A 22,457-nucleotide genomic window follows, 5' to 3' on the forward strand; every position below is an offset into this window, starting at 1 on the left:
GAAAGGCAGGAGGATCAGCCCTGCTCAGTCCCCACTGGTAGCTTCAGTTTGCCCTCACAGCCCTCCAGATTTCCTGCCCTCAATCTGCCGTGGTGAGCTGCTCTGCTCCCAAAAAAAGACGGGATTCTCAAGGAGAAGAATAACCAATGTTCCCCCCCCTCCCCCCAGAACAATAAGGGCAAATAGGACAACAGGAAGGTCTAGTGCAAGGTTGGGTTGAACTTGATGCTCTTGAAGGTCTCTTCCAATCTAGTCATTCCATGAATCCTGTGAGTTCTGTGAGTTTTGTGATTTCTGTGAATCCTGTGAATCCTGTGAATTCTGTGAATCCTGTGAGTTCTGTGAAGGTGTCTTTGCCCATGGTTGAAACCAGGTGGTCTTTGAGGCCCCATCCAGCCCAAACCATTCCATGACTTCACACATTTTTGGGGAAAAACTGCTCCATGCACCAGGACCTTTCTGATTCCCACTCCTTGCCCAGCCTGTGGCTTTTGAGACCTTGAGGTGACCCCAAATTCTGTCTCTCAATTCTGATCAAGCGTTGGGGTTGAACACCACCCTCCCCGGGGCTCAGGCACTTCCCAACTTCTCCCAAAGGAAAGCTGACAATTCCCACAAAACTTTTGGGCTGATCAAGTGGCATTTTCCAGCACCCCCCCACACCACATTTCCCTGCAAACTTTCCACTCAGAACTGAGACAAACCCACTGTTGCTGCAAGTGCCAGTGCCTTCCAAAAATGTGTTTCTGCACTGCTTGATGGGTTAATATTCGCTAATTAATCTCAATTCATGTCATATAACAAATGTCTAATTTTTTGAGGGTGGTGGGTGGGTGAGCCCTCTCTGAAGGCAGCTCTGTGCAATCAAGGATGATTTGTGGTGACAAATGCTCCTTCCACTCGAGAGGGAGAGGAACACACACACACGCACACTCTGTCTCTCTCTTTAATATTCCAACTACCAGACCACTCTTCCCATCTATCAAAATATCTGTGTTCCCAACCCTTCAGCTCTTGAATCCCAGATTAAAAAAAAAACCCACAAAACAAGGCCTTTCATTTAAAGAAAGTTTAGCCCTTGGGTTTGGGTGTTGTTTTTTTTTTTTTTTTAAATTTTTAACACTCTCATGCCCCGTCCTTCTCGTTGTCAATCAAAACTGAGCAGACAAAACCCCCTCCAAGCAGAGCTGCTTTGGCCAGGCACGCCCTGGCACAGAGTTCCTGACAGACTCAGGATGGGGTGTGCAGCTTTTCCAAGGCTCTGGATTCCCTGACCTGGTCCCAAACCCAGAATCTGTTTCCAGCCCGTTTGTCTGAGACGAGGCACTCACGTAACTGCTCCCCTTCTGCTTCCTGAGAGAGCAGCAAACGCTGCTAATTACAGCTAAACTTGGATTTCATGGACGTCTCAAATGCACGGGGGGGGTGAGAAATAAATGGATTTATGTGCAGACAAAGTGATCTGTGGATTTGGGAAGAAGTTGTGATAGTGTGGCCTGGAAACCGTGGCTGTGAAAGCGCTCTGAGGCACACCAGAAACTGGGTTGGGGCTCCAAACCAAGCCACCACCCCACTCCTGGGTGTTTGTAGGTCTTTTTTCTATCCCAGGGTGGTTTCCACACTCTAAATCTGACATTGAGCATCACCTAAACACAACAATTTTAACCACACACACATTAAAAAAGCCCAAGGAGAAGAAATCCTTCCTCCCTCTCCCTTCTCTCCATTGAAGATCTTTCTATCAGCTTTAATTTCCTTCAGATCGGGTTTGGGATGAGATTTTGGGGGTTTTCTGAGCGTTTTTTCATCCATTAACATCTCCAGGACAAAGCACACCCTCAGCACTGATGCCCCGGCCTCAAGGACGGATGCTCACACCCAGTTCTGGGGAAGAAAAGGGTGAATTTGGCTCCTTGGGCACTGAGATCATTCCCCTCCTCACCTCTGAGAAAGGATCCAGCCCCTCCCTGCTCAAATTCAGGCTCCAAGACCTTCCCTTTCCTGCTCTTTACACCCCAGAGGATGCTCCAGCCTCAGAGGATGCTCTGACTACGATCCCAAACCCCTTTTCCAGCCTCTGGCTCTGCAGGACCTTGGCCACCTCCACGAGCTGCTCCCCTGGGTTGGGGTTCCCTGGATCCAACCTCTGGACCTGTGTGGGGATTTTTTTGAACAATTTGAGATTTTTCAGCTGCTATAAATGCACCCTGGAGGAGGGAGAGGGCAGGGCAGCAGCACTGGTGTTAAAGGTGTGCTCCAGGCAGGGCTGCTGAGGGTCAAACACAACCTCCACATGGCCTGGAGGAGACACAGACCTCTCTGAGGGCACCAAGAGCTTTCCCAGAGCCCATCCCAGCTTCCCAAAGCTCCCTGGAGTCCTTATGGACATCCCTGCTGGGGTTTGGGTTTCCTCCCACCCCAGCTGCCCCTCCCCAGGCCTCTCTGATGGGACCCTCAAACCTGGATGTCCCCCCAGTTTTCCCCCCAACCAGCACAGCTCTGGAGGTCAGGGGAGAGGGAGGCAAGGAAAGGATGGGGAAAACTCTTTAATTCCACAGAATCACAGAATTATTAAGGCTGAAAAAGGCCTCTGAGATCATCAAGTCCAACCATCAACCATCACTGCCAGACCCACCACTAAACCCCACCACACCTGAGGGGTTTTTGGAGCAAGGGCTTTACCCCAGTGTTTGGATTTCATGTAGAAATAGAGAATTTCTGCTTTTCTGCTGGGGGCTGGAGCTCCAAAAGTAATTGGGAGACACATCTTAATTAAGGGTTTGTCCAGGTCTGCAAACCACAAACCAGCAATTAGTGGGAGGATCCCTGATGTCCTAGCTCATAACGAAGCACGACAAATAAAATGTCAGCTGGAGAATTAATTACAGGCGAAACAAATTAATGATGGGTCCCCCATCAATGCCAACACAAACACCTTGGTGTGAAAGCAGATCAACCCTGCAGCAAGGATTTCCTGCATGTCTTTGACTCAAACTCTGCCTCAGAGCTGCCTCCCGAGGCTTGAACTCATCCCTGGTGCTCTCCAAAGGAAGCTGAATCCCTCTAAAATAGATCCCAGAAAAGCCCCAGGAAAATGACAACAATGCCCACAGATCCCCTGTGAACAAGGAAAGTGCTCAGAGCAAAATCCCTGTCCCCCCTGCTCTGCAGGCAGGGCAAGCAGCTGCTTTTCTGGCAGAAAAGGGGAAAAAAATCCAGCAACTTGGGAATTGAGGGCTAGAGGGACACAGCATCCAGTTCCCTGTTCAAAAAGGAGCAGAAAAATCAGAAAAAGTGAGAGCAGTAGACAGGTAACGGGGCTCAGGTGAGCTCTGAGGATGCACAGCAAAGAAAAAACCTGAAAGGAAATTTTGAACCTGGAAAAGGAACCTGGAACAGGGAGCAAACCCCATTTTTTAGTGATTTCCTTCATGCCTGGGCAATTTTTTTGCACCATCTTTGTAAATAAACAAGCTTAGACAAAAATTTGGTGATTTCTTCAGGGCTAAAATAACTCAGCATTTGCTGGAGGTTGGAACTACAGGGCCCAGCAAAGGCTGAGTCCAGGGCATCCCTTCCCTCAAACATTGGGCTGATAAAACACCAATAAATTCTCCACCAAGCCAGGAGCAGCCTCAGCTCTGCACACACTTGGGGCTGCTTTTAATCAGTGGCTCTCAGAGATATGGACATTCAGAGCAGAACCTTTTCTTCACATTTTATTGTAAAATATTCACAATGCTGCTGCTTATTTGAAAGATTTAGTGCAGTTAAACCCAGATCTTGCAAATGAAATGCTCTCAGAATGGAATGGTCCAGGACCAGCCAGTGTTAATCACTTTTGGAGCTGCTTCACAATGGAAAGTGCAGCTGAAAAGCCTGAGGAGCTGCCTCCACCAGCAGCTTTGCAGCATTTTTCTGCCAAAATTCCGCTTTGCAGAGTCCCATCCCTGCCTGCCCCAGCTCAGGGACCACCACTGAGGGGCTACCAGCAGGAAGGATGGAGCTGTGTCCACCCCAGTGGCTTCTGGCCACGTGCAGGTCTGCAGCCACCCCTGGGAACACAAAAGAAAAGGAGTTTTTCCTTACCGACAGCAGGGAATGGCACAAACCTCTGGATCAGCAGCCGGGTGGCCGGGGTAAACTTGTTTGCTCTCTGGATCAGAACGTTAAGGCCCACCTTGGAATGGAGAAAAACAAACCAGAGGAGCAGAGAGTTAATGACCAGGGGCAGAGCAGATGGCACAGTTTGGGGTCTCTCCCCTTGAAAGAGGCATTTGAGAATTAAACCTCTCCCCAGCTGCAGGGTTTGCCTGTGCTGGGCTCAACCCTTTAGTCAGTACAGGGTTAAATACAATTGTTGAGCTTAAAACAAGGGTTGAACCCACCTTTGGGTTTAAATGAAGGGTTGAACCCACCTTTGGGTTTAAATGAAGGACTGAACCCAACTCTTGGGTCAAAATGAAGGTCTGAACCCAGCTTGGGTTTATATGAAGTGTTGAACTCAACCATTTCTTTAAATTAAGTGTTGAACCCAACCTTAGGCTTAAAAGAAGGGTCGAACCCAACTCTTGGGCTTAAACGAAGAGTTGAACCCAACTCTTGGGTTTAAGTGAAAGACTGAACCCAACTCCTAGGTTTAAATGAAAGATTGAACCCAACTTGGGTTATTATGAAGTGTTGAACTCAACCATTGTATTGAACCCAACCATTTGGTTTAAATGAAGGATTGAACCCAACCCTTGGGTTTAAATGAAGGGTTGAACCCAATGGCTGGGTTTATCCAAAGTGTTGAACCCAACCATTGGACTGAAACAAACCACTGGGTTTAAATGAAGGGCTGAACTGTGGGGTTTAAATGAAGAGTTGAATCCAGCTCTTGGGTTTAAATGAAGGGTTGAACCCAATGATTTGGTTTATCCAAAATATTGAACCCAACCATTGGATTGAATCAAACCATTGGGTTTAAATGAAGGGTTGAACCCAATGGTTGGGTTTCTCCAAAGTGCTGAACCCAACCACTGGATTGGACCAAACCACTGGGTTTAAATGAAGGGTTGAACCCATCACTGGGTTCAAACGAAGGATTGAACCCATCACTGGGTTTGCACAAAGTGTTGAACCCAACGGTGGGATTGGACCAAACCACTGGTTTTAAATGAAGGATTGAACTTAACTGTTGGGTTTATATGGAGGGTTGAACCCAACCGCTGGGTTTAAACTCAGCTAAAAGATAAACCAGAAATCATCCCAACACCATCCAGCCCTTCTGGAAATGCCCTTGGCCAGATTTCTACCCAGTTCACTGCCATTTTCCCCATCCATCACAAAATCCTTGGGACTGGCAGTCCTCACCCAGCTGGGAAAAGCCCAAATTTCAGTGGTGGTGGCGGTCCAACACAATTAATTCTTTCTCAAGGGTCTGGACAACACAACCCCAACCAGTGCCAACATTTGGGCTCTAAAGTTCATTGTAACCATGGATTTATTTTTGTTGCCTCATCCAACCCTTAAATAATGAAGAGTTCTCCATGGTTTTTCATGGATCTGAGTGGTTGTGGATGTTCACAGAAACAGCACAGAGAAGTGGCTGCCTCCTAAACCTCACATTGATAATACTGAAAGTTGGGAGAATCTCCATTGAAATTGGCTTCATGCACAAGTGGGGTTAAAAATTAACCAAATCTATTCACAGGGAATGACTTCTGTCTTTAAATGACTCTTCCTCACAATAATTTCTCTTTTTTATCGCCCTCCCACCAAAAAAAAAACCCCTAAATGTGCAAACAAAACCCAACAGCCCCAACTTGGGAATTCTGGAAATTTTCAGCTGGAAATGGAAGCCTTGAGCAATGTGTGGCTGAAATGTTTTCAACCCAAAATGCTGCAAAATTTAAAAAATTTAAAAAAATTCAGCCAAAACCAAAAAGCTGCCAGAAAACAGCAATTTAGGGGGTGGGAGTACTAAAAAGCAAAGAGACGCCTGGGAGAACATATTTTGCAGGCTGCTACACTATAATGCACATCCTAGGACATCCCGGCTAGAAGGAAGAGGTGGGAGGAGCACAACTGCTGGGTAAGCCCTGCATGGACACAAGGCTGCTTTTCCAGCCCCAGGAAATATTTCTAGAGCTTTCCTGAGGTTTTCTCTCAGATCCCAGGCAGGAACTCCTCCTCTTGCTCTCAGCAAACTCAGTTCTAGAGCTGAGCCCAAGAGAGCCACAGTGATTCTGCTTAGTCTGGGCAGCAGCGAGGGCTTGTCTTGAAATTCTTCCCTTTCAAAAATGACTGAATGATTTTGGGGTTTTTTACATTTTTCAGGTGTTGGGATGAGTCTTTCCAAAGTCTGAACAGCCGCAGAAACTGTAACACAGTGTAAAAATGTGTGACTTTAAGAGAAGCCGGTTTTAAGCCTGGCTTTGCTGGTCTGCTCCATGGATTTGGGTATTTAGTCTGGATATGGTTAATCTGTGTCCATGACAAATTTCATTGGGTTTGCAACCCCTGCTTGGAGGTTTGATGGAGCATTTGAACATGAAGTGGAAGGGCAGCAGCTGTTGAAAGAGAAAAGCTGAGTCTGGGAGAGCCACCACTGTGAGGGCAGTGAAATAAAAGCATTTTACTTCCAGATTCAATGTGATTAACTCAACCCCCATTTACAGCAACCCTCCTGCTGTGAACATGAAATTAAATGTTGCTGGAGATTAAATCCCATCTCCCAAATCCTCAACACAAGGACTGGATACAGGAAACTAATGAGAGTTTGTTTTCTACAGTTTGGAAATTGCTGTAGCTGATCTGTGAGCTCCTTCCCACAGGCCGCAAGGTGGGATGAGGGTAAACAGGGCAGGGGCAGGATCTGCTCAGCTTCAGGCCACCAGAGCAAAAGGGCCATCAAGGAGATTTTGATGAGTTTTAGTTACTTGAGATGGGGCGAAGGATGCTGTCAAGGCAAATTAATCATTAAAAACCAGCCGCAGGTTTATTATTGTGACCACTGAGTGGGATCACTGGTGATGGAAATGTGGATTCAGAATCAGGAGGGATTCGACGCTGTTGTACACTACAACGAAGGCTGAAAATGACTCCTCTATTTTTGGGATGTGTCTCCCTTATATACTTTTTTACACAGACCAATGTGATTGGTGAAACAAAGGCAAACCTCTTCACTCACATTGATCAGACCAGAGGGACATCAAGAAGTCCCTCCTAGGGAAAGAATGTAAAAGTACAGTTTACAAAAACACTTCTCTTGTTTACAGAAAATTCCCTGGGAAAGGAATTTGAGAAAACCAAAACACCTCAGGCACGAAACCAGGGCTACAGGGATTCACCTCACCAAACTTGGCACAACCACAGAATCGCTGAGGCTGGAAAAGCCCTCTGAGATCAAGTCCAACCATCTCCAGCACTGCCCAGGCCACCACTGCCCCATGTCCCCACGGGCCACAATCCCAGCTTTGAAATCCCTGCAGGGATGGGAATTCCTGCCCTGGGCAGCTGTGCTTGACAACACTTTAGGTGAAGGAATTCTTCCTGATTTCCAACCTAAACCTTCTCTGGCACAGCCCAAAGCTGATCCCTCCTATCCTGTGGCTCCCTTTGCAGCTCAGCTTCTCTGGGCAGCCTCCTCCAGTGTTTGACAGAATTCCAGAATGGTTTGTGTGGGAAGGGACCTTAAAGAACATCCGAGGGCAGGGGCACCTTCCACCACCCCAGGGTGCTCCCAGCCCCAGTGTCCAGCCTGGCCTTGGACACTCCCAGGGATGAGGAGTCACCCACGGTGCAGATTCCTGCACTCTGACCCAGATCAAATCCAGCTTTTTCCAATTTCCTGGTTGGCTGAGGTTTCCTCCTCCAGAGCCATCCCTTGATGTGGCTGAGGGAACCAGGGGGAGCTGAACACAAGAGTGGACACAGGAGTGGACACAGGGACACACAGCTGGACACCAGGACACAGGAGTGGACACAGGGACAAATGAGTGGCCACAGGGACACATGGTTGGACACAGGGACACATGGCTGGACACAGGGACACGTGAATTGACACAGGGACAAATGAGTGGACACAGGGACACAGGAGTGGATACAGGGACACATGGCTAGACATAGGAGGGGACACAGGGACATGTGACACCAACAGTTCCTAACAACACAAAACTGAGATCAACACTGTCAGTGGGAGAGAAGCCTCACCCAGGGCTCTCCCATGCCTCTGCCGTTCCTCCCTCCCAGGAATTCCTGCCATTTTTTTAGCTCCCCATTTTGATTCAGCATCAACAACATCCCCTCAGCAGAAGGACAATGTTTGTGATGTCACCACACTCTGAAGCCATCAGACACTTTCAGAGACCAACATTTCTGGTTCCATTTCTTCCCCTTCTTGTCTCAAAAAGTTCTGACCTCGTGTCCACCATGACACCAATTCTAAAACCATGGGAATTTAAAAAAAAAAATCCTGGCTTTTTCCCACATTTTATGAAGGTTTTTGAAGCCTGAGGGATGATTTTGAATGCCTGACATTGGCAATGACCAAACTCACACTTCTTAAACCTGGCCTTGAGCAGTAAATCCATCCAAGGAGTTGTGTCACTTTATACTGGGAGGGAATTTTTATAAAATAAAGGGATCTCAGGAGTCCAGCAAGCATTAGCTGGTAGATGACAGCACCCAAAATGTTTCTGAGCCACTCTCCAGACTTCATGGACTGCGCTGGAGAAATCTCCACTGACTGAAGGGATTCAACTCCGGGACATCCCTGAGCAGTGCAGCTGGAGCTGGAAAGTCAACTTGGAGAGGAGGACTGGCTCCAAAGGAGGTTATCCCTCATGCCCCCAGTCACCAGATTGGATTAGAGCTAATTGGATCTGATGAGTCCCATTCAGCCAAGCTGGAGAAAAGAGCATTAGGAGAAGGAAGGAAAAAAACTCATTCATTAGGGCTGGGAGGTGAAGATGGAGGCAGAGAGATGGAAAACTGGGCTCTTTCCCAACTGGAGCTTTCCCAAGCCAAGGAGAACAGAATGGAGAAGTCTAAGGGAAAGGAAAGCAATAAGGATCTGAGTGGGGAAGGAAGTCAGAGAGGAGCAAGAGTAAGGGAAGGAGGAAAGAGTAAGGGGAGGAGGAAACATTGCTCCCAAGACAATTCCAGGAGGGATGACCACAGCACCCCCACCGTTGGGGAAGAAAATGGTGTAGGCTGGAGGAAGACTGGAGAAGAGTGGGATTTGTGCTGAAGACAAGATAAGCTTGGTTCAGGTATAGAAAGGAGGGTGAGGGGCCATGCCCAAGACAAGAGGGCGTTGTCTCATAGCAGGTTTTCCATGCACCTGGATTCTGTCCACAGGCAGCTCCACTGCTGGAGGCCATGGGGATGGGCTGGGGCAGAGGGAATGGAAGAGATGAGAACAAACCTGCTGGGAATGGAGACATCCCAGTGAAACAAGAGGGAAAATGCTGCAGAGAGGCACATGGGGTTTGGGAGGGGGCAGCCATGGAATCACAGAGCAAGGTGGGCTGGGAGGAACCTTAAGGATCATCCGCTTCCAACCCCCTGCCATGGGCAGTGACACTTTCCACCATCCCAGGCTGCTCCAATCCCAGGGTCCAGCCTGGCCTGGGACACTCCCAGGAATAGGCTTGGCAGGAGCCAACAAGTATCAGGTGCTCCAAACTCCAGGGACACTGATGGGCACTGGGAGCATTCCCGGAGAACCCCATGTCCTCACCTCCCACTGCACCCAAGGCTCAAGGCTGTGCCTTTGGGAATGGCTGCTGCAGCTCCAGCGATTTCTGGGCTCCATGGAGCACCTGCCAGGCTGAGCTCCCAGTCTGAGAGATCCAACCACTCCCTTCTGCAATTCCAGAAGGAACAGAGAAACGGATGTGCAGGAACAGGAGCTTCTGAGCAGAGAGACGCAGATTTCAGATCCAGGCACCGCTACACTTCAAACCTAAACTCCACTTAAAACAGAAGTTGATCCCCAGCTCCTCGGATCCACTGGGATTTTCCTGCTGCTCCCATGGAGAGGGAGCCAGGCCACGCTCCATCCCTTCTGATTTCTCTCCCGATTTCCTCCAGCTCCTGAATGTTTCCTGGCTGCCCCGAGCAGGGCAGAGGGAGGGCAGCAGCTCCCCCGGCTGATGATGGACATCACACCCCATTCACAGGCTGTCAGCGCGGCCTCGCAGACAATTATCGGGAACAGGGAGCTGGATTGGAAAAATCCACAGGGGCACCTCCACCCGGAGAGGGGAGCGAGAAATGGAGTGAGAGAGATCAGAGTGGGAGCGGAGGAGGAGGAGCGACCCCGGGATGGCAGAGCCACGGCACGGGAAGGATTGGGATTGCTGGAATGGGATTGCTGGAATGAGAAGAAATGGGATTGCTGGAATGGGAAGAAATGGGATTGCTGGAATGGGAAGAAATGAGATTGGTGGAAAGGGAAGGAATGGGATGGCTGGTGTAGGGAGGAAAGGGATTGGTGGAAAATGGAAGGAATGAGATTGCTGGCACGGGGAGGAATGGGATTGGTGGAAAGAAAATGAATGGGATTGGTGGAATTGGAAGGAATGGGATTACTGGTGTGGGAAAGATTTGGATTTGCTGGCATGGGGAGGAACGGGATTGCTGGTGTGGGAAGGATTTGGATTCCTGGAAAGAGAAGCAATAGGATTGCTGACATGGGAAAGAATGAAGTTGCTGGCTGAGACCTTCCAGGCCGAGCCCCTTTCCCAGCTCCCTCAGCCTCTCCAGGTGCTCCAGCCTCAGGATCCAAACAGACCAGGACACTAAAATTGCCCTGCTCCTCTCCAGTTTCCATCTAATTTGGTTCCAAACACAATCCAGTGTAACTCCACAGACTGTCGCAGTTGTGCTCACTGTGGATAACCCACAGCACCAGGAAATTCCACTGGCAGCCATTCCCAACCTCCAGTGCCTTGTGCAGAGTCAGGATTTGGGGTCAGGAATTAAGAAAGCACTCCAAAACAAAGAGTTCTGAGTCTATGTAGTGGTTTGAGTGCTCACTAGAATTATTTGTTATTTTCCTTTCATGGAAGACTGTTTTATAGGTGGTAAACTGACCTAAAGTTCCAAGTTTTGACTCTATACGTTGTGCGTGAGAAGGGAAAGGAAAGTTGTGGGGGAGGAGAAGTGTTTTGAAGGTTTTATTCTTACTCATTAATTTTTTTCTCTCTTGTAGTTCTGTTAGCAAACCTGTCTTTATAGCCTATCTCACAGCAGAAAAAGAGTAAATAATTGTAGTAGTGAGCACTCAGTCTGCCCGTCAAGAGCTGCTTTAAACACTCTCCTGGGGGCCAGCAGTGACTCCGAGGTGGGTGACTGGGAGCTGATATTTATGGCATTAATCACCTGAATTTTAACCTGGGTTTCCCAGTGAGGTGAAGGAAAAGGAACATCCAAGGGTATTGGAAATGCAGGGAGCAGCCCCAAGCTCTCAGCCCTGCTGCAGCCATGGTTACGTGACACTGCTTCTCCCTCTCACCCAGAAGGAGACACAACACCTACTGCTGTCAGGATTTAGCTCAGGTTGCTAAGTGAGAAGCAAATATTTATTTGTCTCTGTGATGACAGGCCCATAAACCCCAAAGCTGCACTGAAATAAACCCTGTTAGAAGTTACAAACCCCGGGCTGCGGGGAAGGGAGGAGGAGGGAGCTTGGGAACTGGGGCAAAGCCCCAGCCCTGCACATCAGACCTCACACCTGGCTGGGCTCCCCTTTCACTGGGGGACAACTGAGGCCGTGTCCCAAAGGAAGTTCAGTGTCCCTGTGGCTGTCACCAAGGGGTTTGCTGGTTGAGCTGCGGTCTCAGAACAGGCTCTGTGCCCTGCCAGGGCTCCTCAGTGTGGAAACCTTTGAGCTCCTGTCTTGGTTTGCAATGCAAGACATGTTCTGTTCCCAGTCTGCTGAAACCAGTTGAGGAGGTGTTTTTACTCTAACTCCAGTGGGGAGGGGGGAGGTGCCTTCTGTTCATGGGCAGCTGTTAAACCAGCTGGGGCAGCGTTCTTTATCCCTTCCAGGACCCATCCTCCCTGCAGGGATATCTGCTGTTCATGGGCCATCCAGGCTCACTGCATGGCTGATACAATTCCAGCATCCCCTTGGGAGAGGCTTCACCCAGGGGGAGGAGCCCAGCATTCCCACCTGGATCAAACCTGGGATTCAGAACACCAGCACAGCCTGTTTGCACTGGATTCCCAGAGGGAGACCAGACCCATCTCAGCACCACTGGACCCTTCTACAGGATCATCTCTGCTCCAACAGAACCACATCTGGCACTGCAGGAGGAATTAATTGGGCTGCTCCCAACACCCTGACCAACAGGGTGTCTGTGTTCTGACTCTGTCAGTGTTTTGGTTTTTGGGTTTTTTTGTACTACTGCATTTGTATTTTTAATATTCCCAGTAAAAAACTGTTAGTCCTAGTCCCATATCTTTGCCTGAGAGCACCTTAATTTCAAAATTACAATAATGCGGAGGGAGGGGATTTACATCCTCCATTTCAAGGGAGGCTCCTGCCTTCAGCAGACACCTGGCTTTCCAAACCAAGACACTGCTCCACATCAGAGAGAAGAAGAACCTTTAAAGGCTCCATGTGAAGGAGGAAAACCTCCTTCCAACATCCAGAAAAAACACCTGTGAAGGCTCCTGCCCTTCTTGCTCTGAGTGGAGGAAAACCTCCCAACACCAGGATAGAAGAACCCCTGAAGGTTTTTGCTTTTCGTGCTCCACGTGGAGGAAAAGCTTCCAACATCAGGAAGGAGAACCTTTAAAGGCTGCTGCCCTTTGTATTTCACGTGGAGGAAAATCTTCTTCCAACACCAGGATAGAAGAAGAATCCCTGAAGGGTTTTGCCCTTCATGCTCCACCTGGAGGAAAATCTCCCAACATCAGGATAGAAGAACCCCTGAAGGTTTCTGCCCTTCATGCTTCATGTGGAGGAAACATCAGGACAGAAGAAGAACCCCTGAAGGTTTCTGCCCTTCTGCACCCCAGAACATCCATGGAAAGCTCCTGCCTCTCCCTGTGGCACTGTTATGACCCCCTGAGCACCACAGCTCCAACCCAGCACTCTCCCACAAACCCAGGGCTTCGCGGGGGGATCCCAGTCTGGGGGGGACACGGTGGCACTGCCCAGGAGGCAGCAGCTTCCCACTGCAGGGAGATCTCTGCTTGCACAAGGCTGAAACGCCCTGATTTTATCATCGACATATCTCATGGAGCTCCTCATGCCTCTTTTCACACATGGGAGTTTCCCACAGCACCTTGATGGTTCCTTCTGCACTCTGGACCTGCTCCAGCTGCCCTGCAGGATCCGAGGCAGCCCAAGGAAGTAAAGATCTCCTGAAGAATTAAAGGAATTAAGCCCAAGGAATTAAAGATCCCCAAGCTCTGCATCAGCACGGACACCTCCACACTGCTCCGGTTCCTTACCAAAGCCTCTCAGCTTCTTGGGGGACAAAACTCTGCCCAGATCCTTGTCCGTGTGTCTTGCCCCTCTAACCTGCCCCTGTTCCAAGAGGGAGAGAGGCATTAATGCCAAAACCGTGGAATCAGCAGCACCAGGGCATTGGGAGGCGAGGTATGATTGGCAGCAGCACATCCAGCTGGGGAGTGTCACCTCAGGGTATCAGCAGGTGAAAAACACTGGCCTAAAGGACTGAGGTGGTCAGGGAACCATCCCGTGCTTCCCCAGGAAGCTGTGGATGGAAAACCGAAGCATTGAGGTTATTGGGATGGGGATTAGGGTTAAAGTTCAGCTGGGAAAGTGGGCACAGCTCCGTGGGTGAGCCAGACTGGGCTGGGAGCTCAGGTGAGCCAGACTGAGCAGGGTGAGCTCCGCAGGAAAGGACAGCAGCAACACACAGGCTGTGACAAGGAAAACCATCCAGCACAGGGATATCCAGTAAAATGGAGTTTTCCCTCAAAACCTCGAGGGTTTCAACAACTCCACATCCTGTGGAAAACGGTCTGGCAGCTGCACAAGGAGCAAAAGCAACTCCTCTGTGACTTGAAAAAATGAGAAAATGTCTTGGCCAGAGAGAAAAAAAAAACAAAAAACAGCTGCTGTGGGATCTTTAATGTCCAAAAGGGAAAGGTACAACCACTCACTTCAGGGCTTATTTGAAAACCCAGTGTAAGGAATAACTTTCCCAAGCTGCTCCTCAAAATCATTCCTTCCCCTTTGGGATGAGCTGATCCTGCTCCTGATTTCAACCTGTGCTCCTGGGAATGTGATACTAAAAGCCACAAGAGCTTGATTTTAGGAATGTTAAAAGCTCCTCCCTCACAGATTATTTCACACAGAACTGCAGAGGAGATCAGGAGCTCCTCCAACAGTAAAACCAGGCTGGGAGAGGTGGGGATCTTCCCCTGGAGAAGGGAAAAATCCAGGGAATGCTCAGAGTCCCTGAAGGGGCTCCAGGAGAGCTGGAGAGGGGCTGGGGACAAGGCCTGGAGGGACAGGACACAGGCAATGGCTTCCACTGGGAAAGGGGACACTGGGCTGGGATCTTGGGCAGCAATTGCTGTCTGGGAGGGTGGGGAGGGGCTGGGCTGGAATTCCCAGATTTGCTGGGGCTGCCCCTGGATCCCTGGCAATGACCAAGGCCAGGCTGGATCCACCTGGGACGGTGGGAGGTGTCCCTGCCCATGGATGGGGTGGGATGAAGATGCTCTTTAAAGTTCCTTCCCATCCAAACCATTCCAGGATTCCACATGGAGACCTGAATATCAGCTCCAGCTTGAAACACAACCCCAGAGGAAGACCTAATTCCATCCCCAGGAGAACATTCCAAAAGTCTGCCTCTCCTATCCTGCCACCCTGCAGCCTCGAGGTCTCTAATTTAGCCTGGTTAATTAATTCAGCACCAATTAGTGCAGGAGGGGAAGAGTGGGAGCTCACAGAGCAGCAAAGCCACGGCGCAGGAGGTGTTGGGATTCTGGTTCTGGTGGGAAGCTCGGGCATGCAGGGACAGCCACACCTCAGGTGACAACATTTGCTGGTTATCAAGTCATTTGAGTCAATTAAAAGATGTAAACATGCTCAGCAACCCAAAAAAAACATCTCCCAGGCAGCTCCTCAGCCACGAAATCCAGAGATATAAAGAGTTACCCACTGCTATTGAGACAGCACTTATGACAGCTCCCAAGTAGCCCTGGATGAACTTGGATGTCGGAGAAGGCTTTGGAAAGAAAAACAAAACATATTTTCAATCAACAAACTTCTGGTTATTAATATTCAACCCATTTCCCCCCCCCCATGTTTTGTTTGTTTGTTTTGGTTTTGGTGTATTTGTTTCAGAGCAGAGACAGGTTCAATTCTGTCATATTGTTCCGTGACACATGGTCTGTCATCCCGAGAGGCAAAAGAGAGGAACTCGTGGCCTCCTGAGCAAGGTTACGGGGAATGGAAAATTAATTGGCATCAGAAAATTATAATAATAGCAGCTCAAAGGAAGGATGGGAGTGAATGCAGCAAATGGAACCAAATTAGCATTTCTACCCTCAAGTGCTGAACCCCAAACTCACCACAGTCAATATTTTGTCTGTGAAATGTTCTCTCAATGAGCTGGATGGATTCCAGCTCAGCTTCCCACATCCCGACATGGGATGAATGGAGGCTGAGGAGAAGGAAGCGAGCAGGGACAGCTCGACCAAGGATGGAGAAGGGACAACAACACCAAAGATGGAGCAGAGACAGGGACAGCCCCACCAAGGATGGAGAAGGGACAGGGAGAGCCCCAGAACTTCCCAGCACTTCCCAGGCACAGCTCCAGCACTTCCCCCTCTACCAGCACCAACAAAATCCTTGGGAGATGGGATCATGGAGCTCCCTCCTGCTCCCCCAACCCAGGCTCCATTCTGCTCTGAGCTCTTTTAGATCTCAGTTAAACCATTCCAGAGAAGTCAGGACCATGGAGTGGTTCATCTCCGATGCCCTGAGACTCATTTCTGTGCCTCCAATGATTCCCAGATCCCTGTGCTGGGTACACTGGGTTTAAACATGGGACAAAACCCCATCTAGAAATCCCTCAGTGCTCATTTCAGAGGTTTCATGGCCAGGGAAGAGCCAGGGTTTGTGTTTCCCTGCCCACAGTTGACCCCTGGCCGTGCTCACCTTGCTCGCGTTGCGGTTTGCATAGTTCACACACGCGTTGTGGCTCTGGTTCAACCACTGTGGGACAGAGGAGACAAAGCATCAGCACAAACACAGCCAAATCCTGATCCCTTAAGTTTTATCTATCTGTATTTCAGGCTCTGTGCTGCCCAGGGGTGCAGCTCTGAGCTCACACTCAGTGTTACTCAGCTCTGCACACAGCAGGGACACAAAACAAATCCTTTTCCTGCTGCACACCAAGGACAACTTTCAGCCCCAGAAGCACAAACAAGGGTGGCTGGAGGGAGGGACAAGAAGGATGGGACCTCACAGCCTGGAGCTGAATTGGACAATTAAACCCCAATGTGCAAATGCACCAAAACTTATAAAAGTGTGAGACCTCGTGACCGGTCAGCCATTCTGTGACCATTTCGTGTCAATTTTGTGACCATTTTGTGTCCATTTTGTGACCATTTTGTGATCATTTTGTGACCATTTTGGGTGTAGCCCTGGCCAGGCTCTTGTCCTGCCCAAGGTGTATCCTTAAAGGCCTTTCAATAAATACCTGCTTTATTCTCTAGTTCTGTCCAGTCTCTGTTCCAGGTCAGCCTTCCCAAGGCATCAATCCAGACTTCCAGGAGTTCTGAGGGAAAACTCATCTGCCTTTGCACTGCTCCCAGCTCAACACCCCACTGGTGCAGGGTCTAGGTCTGATTTGATGCCCTTCAAATGGAGGGATGGAAATTCCCAAGTACCCAGTGCCCCGAGGGCAGCTCTGCCATCCCTGGATGCCGGATGGGCAACTCCTCCCCTGGCCCCACCTCCCTCAGCGCTGCCGGGTTTTAATCTCACAGAATCCCAGGATCACTGAGGCTGGAAAATCCCTCCAAGGCCATCCAGTCCCAGCACAGAGCACTGAGTGCCACCTCCAGGAATTCCTTGGACACCTCTAGGGATGGGCACTCCCTTCCCTGCACCAAGGGAAATATAGGTTGGAAATCAGGATTTTTTTTTTAATGAAAAGAGTGATAAAGTACTGGAATGGTCTGCCCTGGGAGGTGGTGGATGTGTTTAAAGTAGGCTGGATGTGGCTCTGGGTGCCATGGTTTAGTTGAGGTGTTGGACTTGATGATCTTGAAGGTCTCTCCCAAACTGGTGATTCTGTGATTCTGTGATTTTTAATGGGAAGGAATTCCTCCTGGTGTCCTGACCAAAGCCACCTGCAGTCAGGAAGCCCAGCTGTCATTCCAGCAGGCCCTGCCTGAGCCCCAAAGGCTCCCAGAGGGTCACAGGAGGCTTCTGAGGAGCAGGAGATGGAGCTTATGGACACGTATGGCACTAAACTGGCACTGCAACAGAGCAGTTGGGGCTGCCCCTGGATCCCTGGCAGTGTCCATGGCCAGGTTGGATGGGATTTGGAGCACTCTGGGATAGTGGGAGGTGTCTCTACCCACCTGGGGTGGAATGGGATGGGATTTAAAGTCCCTTCCCACCCAAACCAGCCTGGGATTCCATCCCAGATGTCCCTAAACATGGCAGGTGAGTGGCCTTCAAGATGTCCTCAGCCACTCCTCCTCTCTCAGCAGGTGATGGCATCTGGGACAGCTCCAGCCAAACCCACCAGAGCCCAAATTCCCTAATTCTGCCCAAATTCCCAGCAGAGCTGTACCGCTGTGCTGCCGGCTCCAGCACCTTCCCCACGCTCCAGGCAGATCCCACTCTGCTCAGAGCCTTCCCTGACTGCACAGCTCTGCCACCACTCACTCTGCAGACAATAAAGAGGCATTTGCCACCAGAAAGGAGGCTGAAAATAGCTCATGCCTTCATTTCAGCTGCCGATGGAATCACACTCGTGCTGTGTTTACTATGGATCTCTCATCCCCATGCCTGCTTCTTCCTCTTCCTCTTAATTCCCAGAATTTTAGTGGGAAATCACACCAGCAGCTCCCTACACATGGATTATTTTCCCCCAGAGTTCTTGTAGCAGGCTGAAAGAAGGTTTTTTCCATGCACACCTGTTCCCAAAATTCTTGGGAATGGGGTCTCCCATCATGCCGAGCCCTGTTCCCCTCCCAACGTCCTTCCCCAAGAAAAATCCCAGCTCCTCATCCTCCCAAAGGCAGGTGTGTGAGTTTAGAGCCAACATCTCCACGGGTGTGCACATGGAAGGACCATTTACACCTGAAAAAGCAGCTCCAGAAAGCTGATTTTTGGTTCTGGCCTGTTCTGCCTCTTCCTCATCACGGCACAGGAAGGTGTGGAGTGAAAAGGGGAGCCCAGATTTGTTCCCAGACCTTTCCCATAACACATCCAGGGACATCCTGTCCCTAAAGCACAGCCAGGGTGGGACAGGGACAGCACCACTGGGCAAAGCTCAGCTCTTCCCTCCCCACATTCCCACCCTTCCCAAGGAGCAGTACCTGCCAAAACACAGTGGAGGCCAGGGTCTGGTTGGGCAGGAGAAGACCAACTACCTGCAAGAGGAGAGATTCTCTCATTATTGAAAGCATCCGTGGTTTGCTCTCCGTGCTTTTCCAGGCCTGCAAACAGCCAAGCTGATTTCCAGGGACTTGCATAAATTATCCTCATTCCTGGCTTGGTTTCATTCCCGTTATTTTTCTCATCCCAGGCATTATCAGCCTCGCAACTCTCCATTTTCCAGGGGTGGAACTGACTGATGCCACTCCCCTGGAAGATCTGCACCTTTAATCACTGCTTATGATGAAATCCCCTGGCAGCTGACACTGCCCAAAGAGCCCATTAAATTCCAAACAATTCCTTAATCCAGGTGTTTCTGAGGGGAAACATTGCACCAAGGCAAGAGTTCAAAGCTGTCACTGTTGGCATGGGGAGGGTTTTAATTTTCCTTTAGCACATTCCCAGTTTGGGGCACCAGGAAAAAAATCCCTCTGTAACACATGTGAACAGGGATCCCTCTGGACCCCTGGATCTTATTTTACTTTGGCACATTCCCTGTTTGGAACAAATCCGTCTGGAACACCTGAGGACAGCAGAGCCACCTGGGAGCACTTTGCTCCTGGCTGGGAGCCTGGGATTGATTTTAATTAATTAATTAATCTTTGTTGGTCACTGTCCCCCGAGGCTCAGGGCAGCCTGGCCCAGCACATCTGGCCAGATGTTCCCTGCTGAGACCTGCTCTGGGACACCAGAGGCTCTGCAGGGTCACCCATGGCAGCACCTGAGGCCACCCAGGTGTGTCCTGGGCCTGAGGGTGTCCTTGGGTTGGGACACAGCTCTGCAAATCCCATCTCTGACACACCAAATACCTGCCCTGGAGTCATCTTTCCTGCTTTAGGGCCATCTTTCCTGGTTTAAGGTAGTTTTTCTTGTTTTAAAGCCCTTTTTCCTGGTTTAGGGACGTTTTCCTTGGTTTAGGGACATTTTCCTTGGTTTAGTATCACCATTTTTGTTGTTTAGGGCCATTATTCTTATTTAAGGGCCTTTTTTCCTGGTTTAGGACCATCTTTCTTGGTTAGAGCCATGTTTCCCCCATTTAGGGCCATTTTTTTCCTGGTTTAGAGCCATTTATTTCCCCATTTAGGGCCATTTTTCTTGTTTTAGGGCCATTTTTCCTGGTTTAGGGCTGTGTTTCATGGTTTAAGGCCATTTTTCCTGGTTTCAGGCAAATTTTCCTGGTTTAGAGCCATCTTTCTTGTTTTAGGGCCATTTTTCTTGGTTTGGGGACAATTTTTCCTGGTTTGGGGACATTTTTTCCTGGTTTAGGGTCATTTTTCCTGGTTTAGGGCCATTTTTCTTGGTTCAGGGCCATTTTTTTCCTCATTTAGGGCCATTTTTTTCCTGGTTTCAGGCAACTTTTCCTGGTTCAGTGCCATTTTTTCCTTTCAGAGCACAAGGAGCTGAAGAAGATCAGAGAGATCCAGGCAGAGAGATCCCAACAATTAACCCAATAAACACAGGCCAACGAATTCTCAGCATGAAACAGCCAAGATAAGAGAACCCCTGCCCTCACTCCTCCCTCCCTGTGCCCTCAACACCCCAAATCCCTGGAGATGTTTCCTGTTTGCAATACCCCACAGAGCAAATAAAATCTTGAGTTTAAAATCCCATCCTTTAATCCCATCCATTCATGCCCACCAGCGTCTCCGAGGCAGGAAAACTCCAGAGCTCCTTCCCCACCCTCACACCTTCCCCGGCCTTTCCCTCTCCACTTATTCCCAGGGATTTGGGATGGGAGAGACCTCTCCTGTCTCAGGGATGAGCTGGAGCCATCCCCACACATCTGAGGAGGAGGAAATGCCCCCGTTTGGGCTGTGGAGAAACAGAATTCGCTGAATTCACCGAATCCACAGAAACAACACCAAAACAAAAAGGGGGGACTGGGGGGCTCGGGCGGCCTCGTTCCGTTCCCATCTCGTCTCCCTTCTCCTCCTCCAGCTTTTCCTCCCACTCTGGGGTTTGAGTTTGCAGTGACTTTGTTCCCTGGCCCGGCGCCAGCTCCCACTAATTTACGGCTGCGTTTCCCCCCACGCGGAGCTCGGCGTTAATTAACGCAGCCCCAAACGAAGGCACAAGGGGGCCGGGACCCTGCTGGCCCCTGGCTGCCTGCTGGGCCCCCAAAAAAACCTCAGCAGGATGATGATGATGATGATGATGATGAGGCTGGGGAAGAACAGGGCCAAGCAGAGGCCGGGGCTGAGTGCCGGGTGGGGAAAATTCCGGCGGAGGGGAAAGGAAAAAAAATATAAAATAAATAAAGGAGAAAAAAGAGCACCCAAAATCTGTATGACTGAAAGAGGCACGTTTAAATGCAAACTCTCCATATGTGCAAGAGTCTGTCAAGAAATGTACAGTTTCACTTTTAATTACTGGCAGGGGGAAAAAATAACTAAGAAGGAAAACAAAATATATAAAAAAAAAAAAAAAAAAAGAAAGGGAAAAAAAGAGCTCCTGAACACTGGTGAAGTGTCAGCGACAGGATTTAACTGGTGTTCAGGTGTGAAGGGCCCTTGGTGGCCCCAAAGCCACCCCTTGGACATCAGGGAGCTCTGAGCAGCCCCAGCTCAAACCCCAAATCCTGCCTGGATTGGGGGTAACCTCCAGTCCCAAATTCCCACCTGGTTCCCTAGAGGTGCTTTAAACCTAAAAAACCCCCCTGACTTTAGATGGCTGGGGCTAAAATCAGGTGCTAAAAGCTGTGGTGGCAGCAGGACTTTGTCCTCAAGGCCAAGTTGAGTCTAAATGTATCATCTTAAATGATACATTTTACATTTACAATTTCCTAAATGCCAATAAATAAATCTTCCCCTGGGAAGAGCCCTGGCAAGAGGCTCCAGCCCAGCAGCTGCTCTGCACATCCCAACCCTGCAGGGAGAAAATTCCAGAGGCTGGATCCTGTCTCTGCTGGGCTGGAAATGGGGGAAAAGGTCAAAGCCAAACACTCCAACACAGCCCAGCCTGTCCCTTCCCTGTCCCCTCTCTGCTGTGGGGTCTGCCCCAAACCTCACACAGAAAGGACAATTCAGGGCCATTTTTTCCCAGTTTAGGGCCATTTTTCTTGTTTTAGGGCCGTTTTTCCTGATTTAGGGCCATGTTTCCTGGTTTAGGGCCATTTTTTCTCTGTTTTAGGGCCATTTTTCCTGGTTTAGGGGCCATTTTTTCCCTGGTTTCAGGCAATCTTCCCTGGTTTAGGGCAATTTTTTCCTTTCAGAGCATAGGAAGCCCAGGGCAGTGCCACGGGAAGAACAAACATTCTCGGGATTTGGAGGTGTCAAGGGAGATCCCATTATTTCCCCAAACCCCTCCTCCTCTTCCCAATGAAGGGAATAATCCAGAGTGGATTACCCTGCAGGGGCTGCAGAGGGGGACAGCCCTAAACTGCTCATCCCCACCCCACTCATGGCTCTGGGGTGTCTGTCTGACCCCAAATCCCACCTTGGGACAAGGACAAATCCCCCACTGGGACAAGGACAAATTCCCCTTGGGAAAAAGGAGAGATCCCACTTTGGGACAAGGACAAATCCCCCTTGGCAACAAGGACAAATCCCCCACTGCGGACAAGGACAAATCCCACCTGGGGAAAAGGAAAAAACCCCCCTGGGACAAGGACAAATCCCATATAGGGACAAGGACAAATCCCACCTGGGGAAGAGGACAAATCACCCTTGGGGACAAGGAAAAGGACAAATCTCATCTGGGGAAAAGGACAAATCCCATATAGGGACAAGGACAAATGCCACCTGGGGACAAGGACAAATGCCACCTGGGGACAAGGACAAATCCCACTGGGAACAAGGACAAATCACCCTTGGGGACAAGGACAAATCCCACTGGGGACAAGGACAAATGCCCCCTTGGG

General features: G+C 49.7%; 1 protein-coding gene across 1 annotated transcript in view; it reads right to left on the reverse strand.

Annotated features, from left to right (window-relative positions):
• SFXN5 (sideroflexin 5) overlaps positions 1-22,457 on the reverse strand; it is a 93,177-nt gene that overhangs the window by 32,192 nt on the left and 38,528 nt on the right. Inside the window, 4 exon segments of the mRNA XM_066317541.1 lie at positions 4,090-4,180; positions 15,141-15,206; positions 16,142-16,198; positions 18,541-18,594. Of these exon segments, the coding sequence (XP_066173638.1) occupies positions 4,090-4,180; positions 15,141-15,206; positions 16,142-16,198; positions 18,541-18,594 (268 nt within the window).

Source organism: Sylvia atricapilla, chromosome 4 (assembly GCF_009819655.1).
Source record: "Sylvia atricapilla isolate bSylAtr1 chromosome 4, bSylAtr1.pri, whole genome shotgun sequence".
Lineage (NCBI taxonomy): Eukaryota > Metazoa > Chordata > Aves > Passeriformes > Sylviidae > Sylvia > Sylvia atricapilla.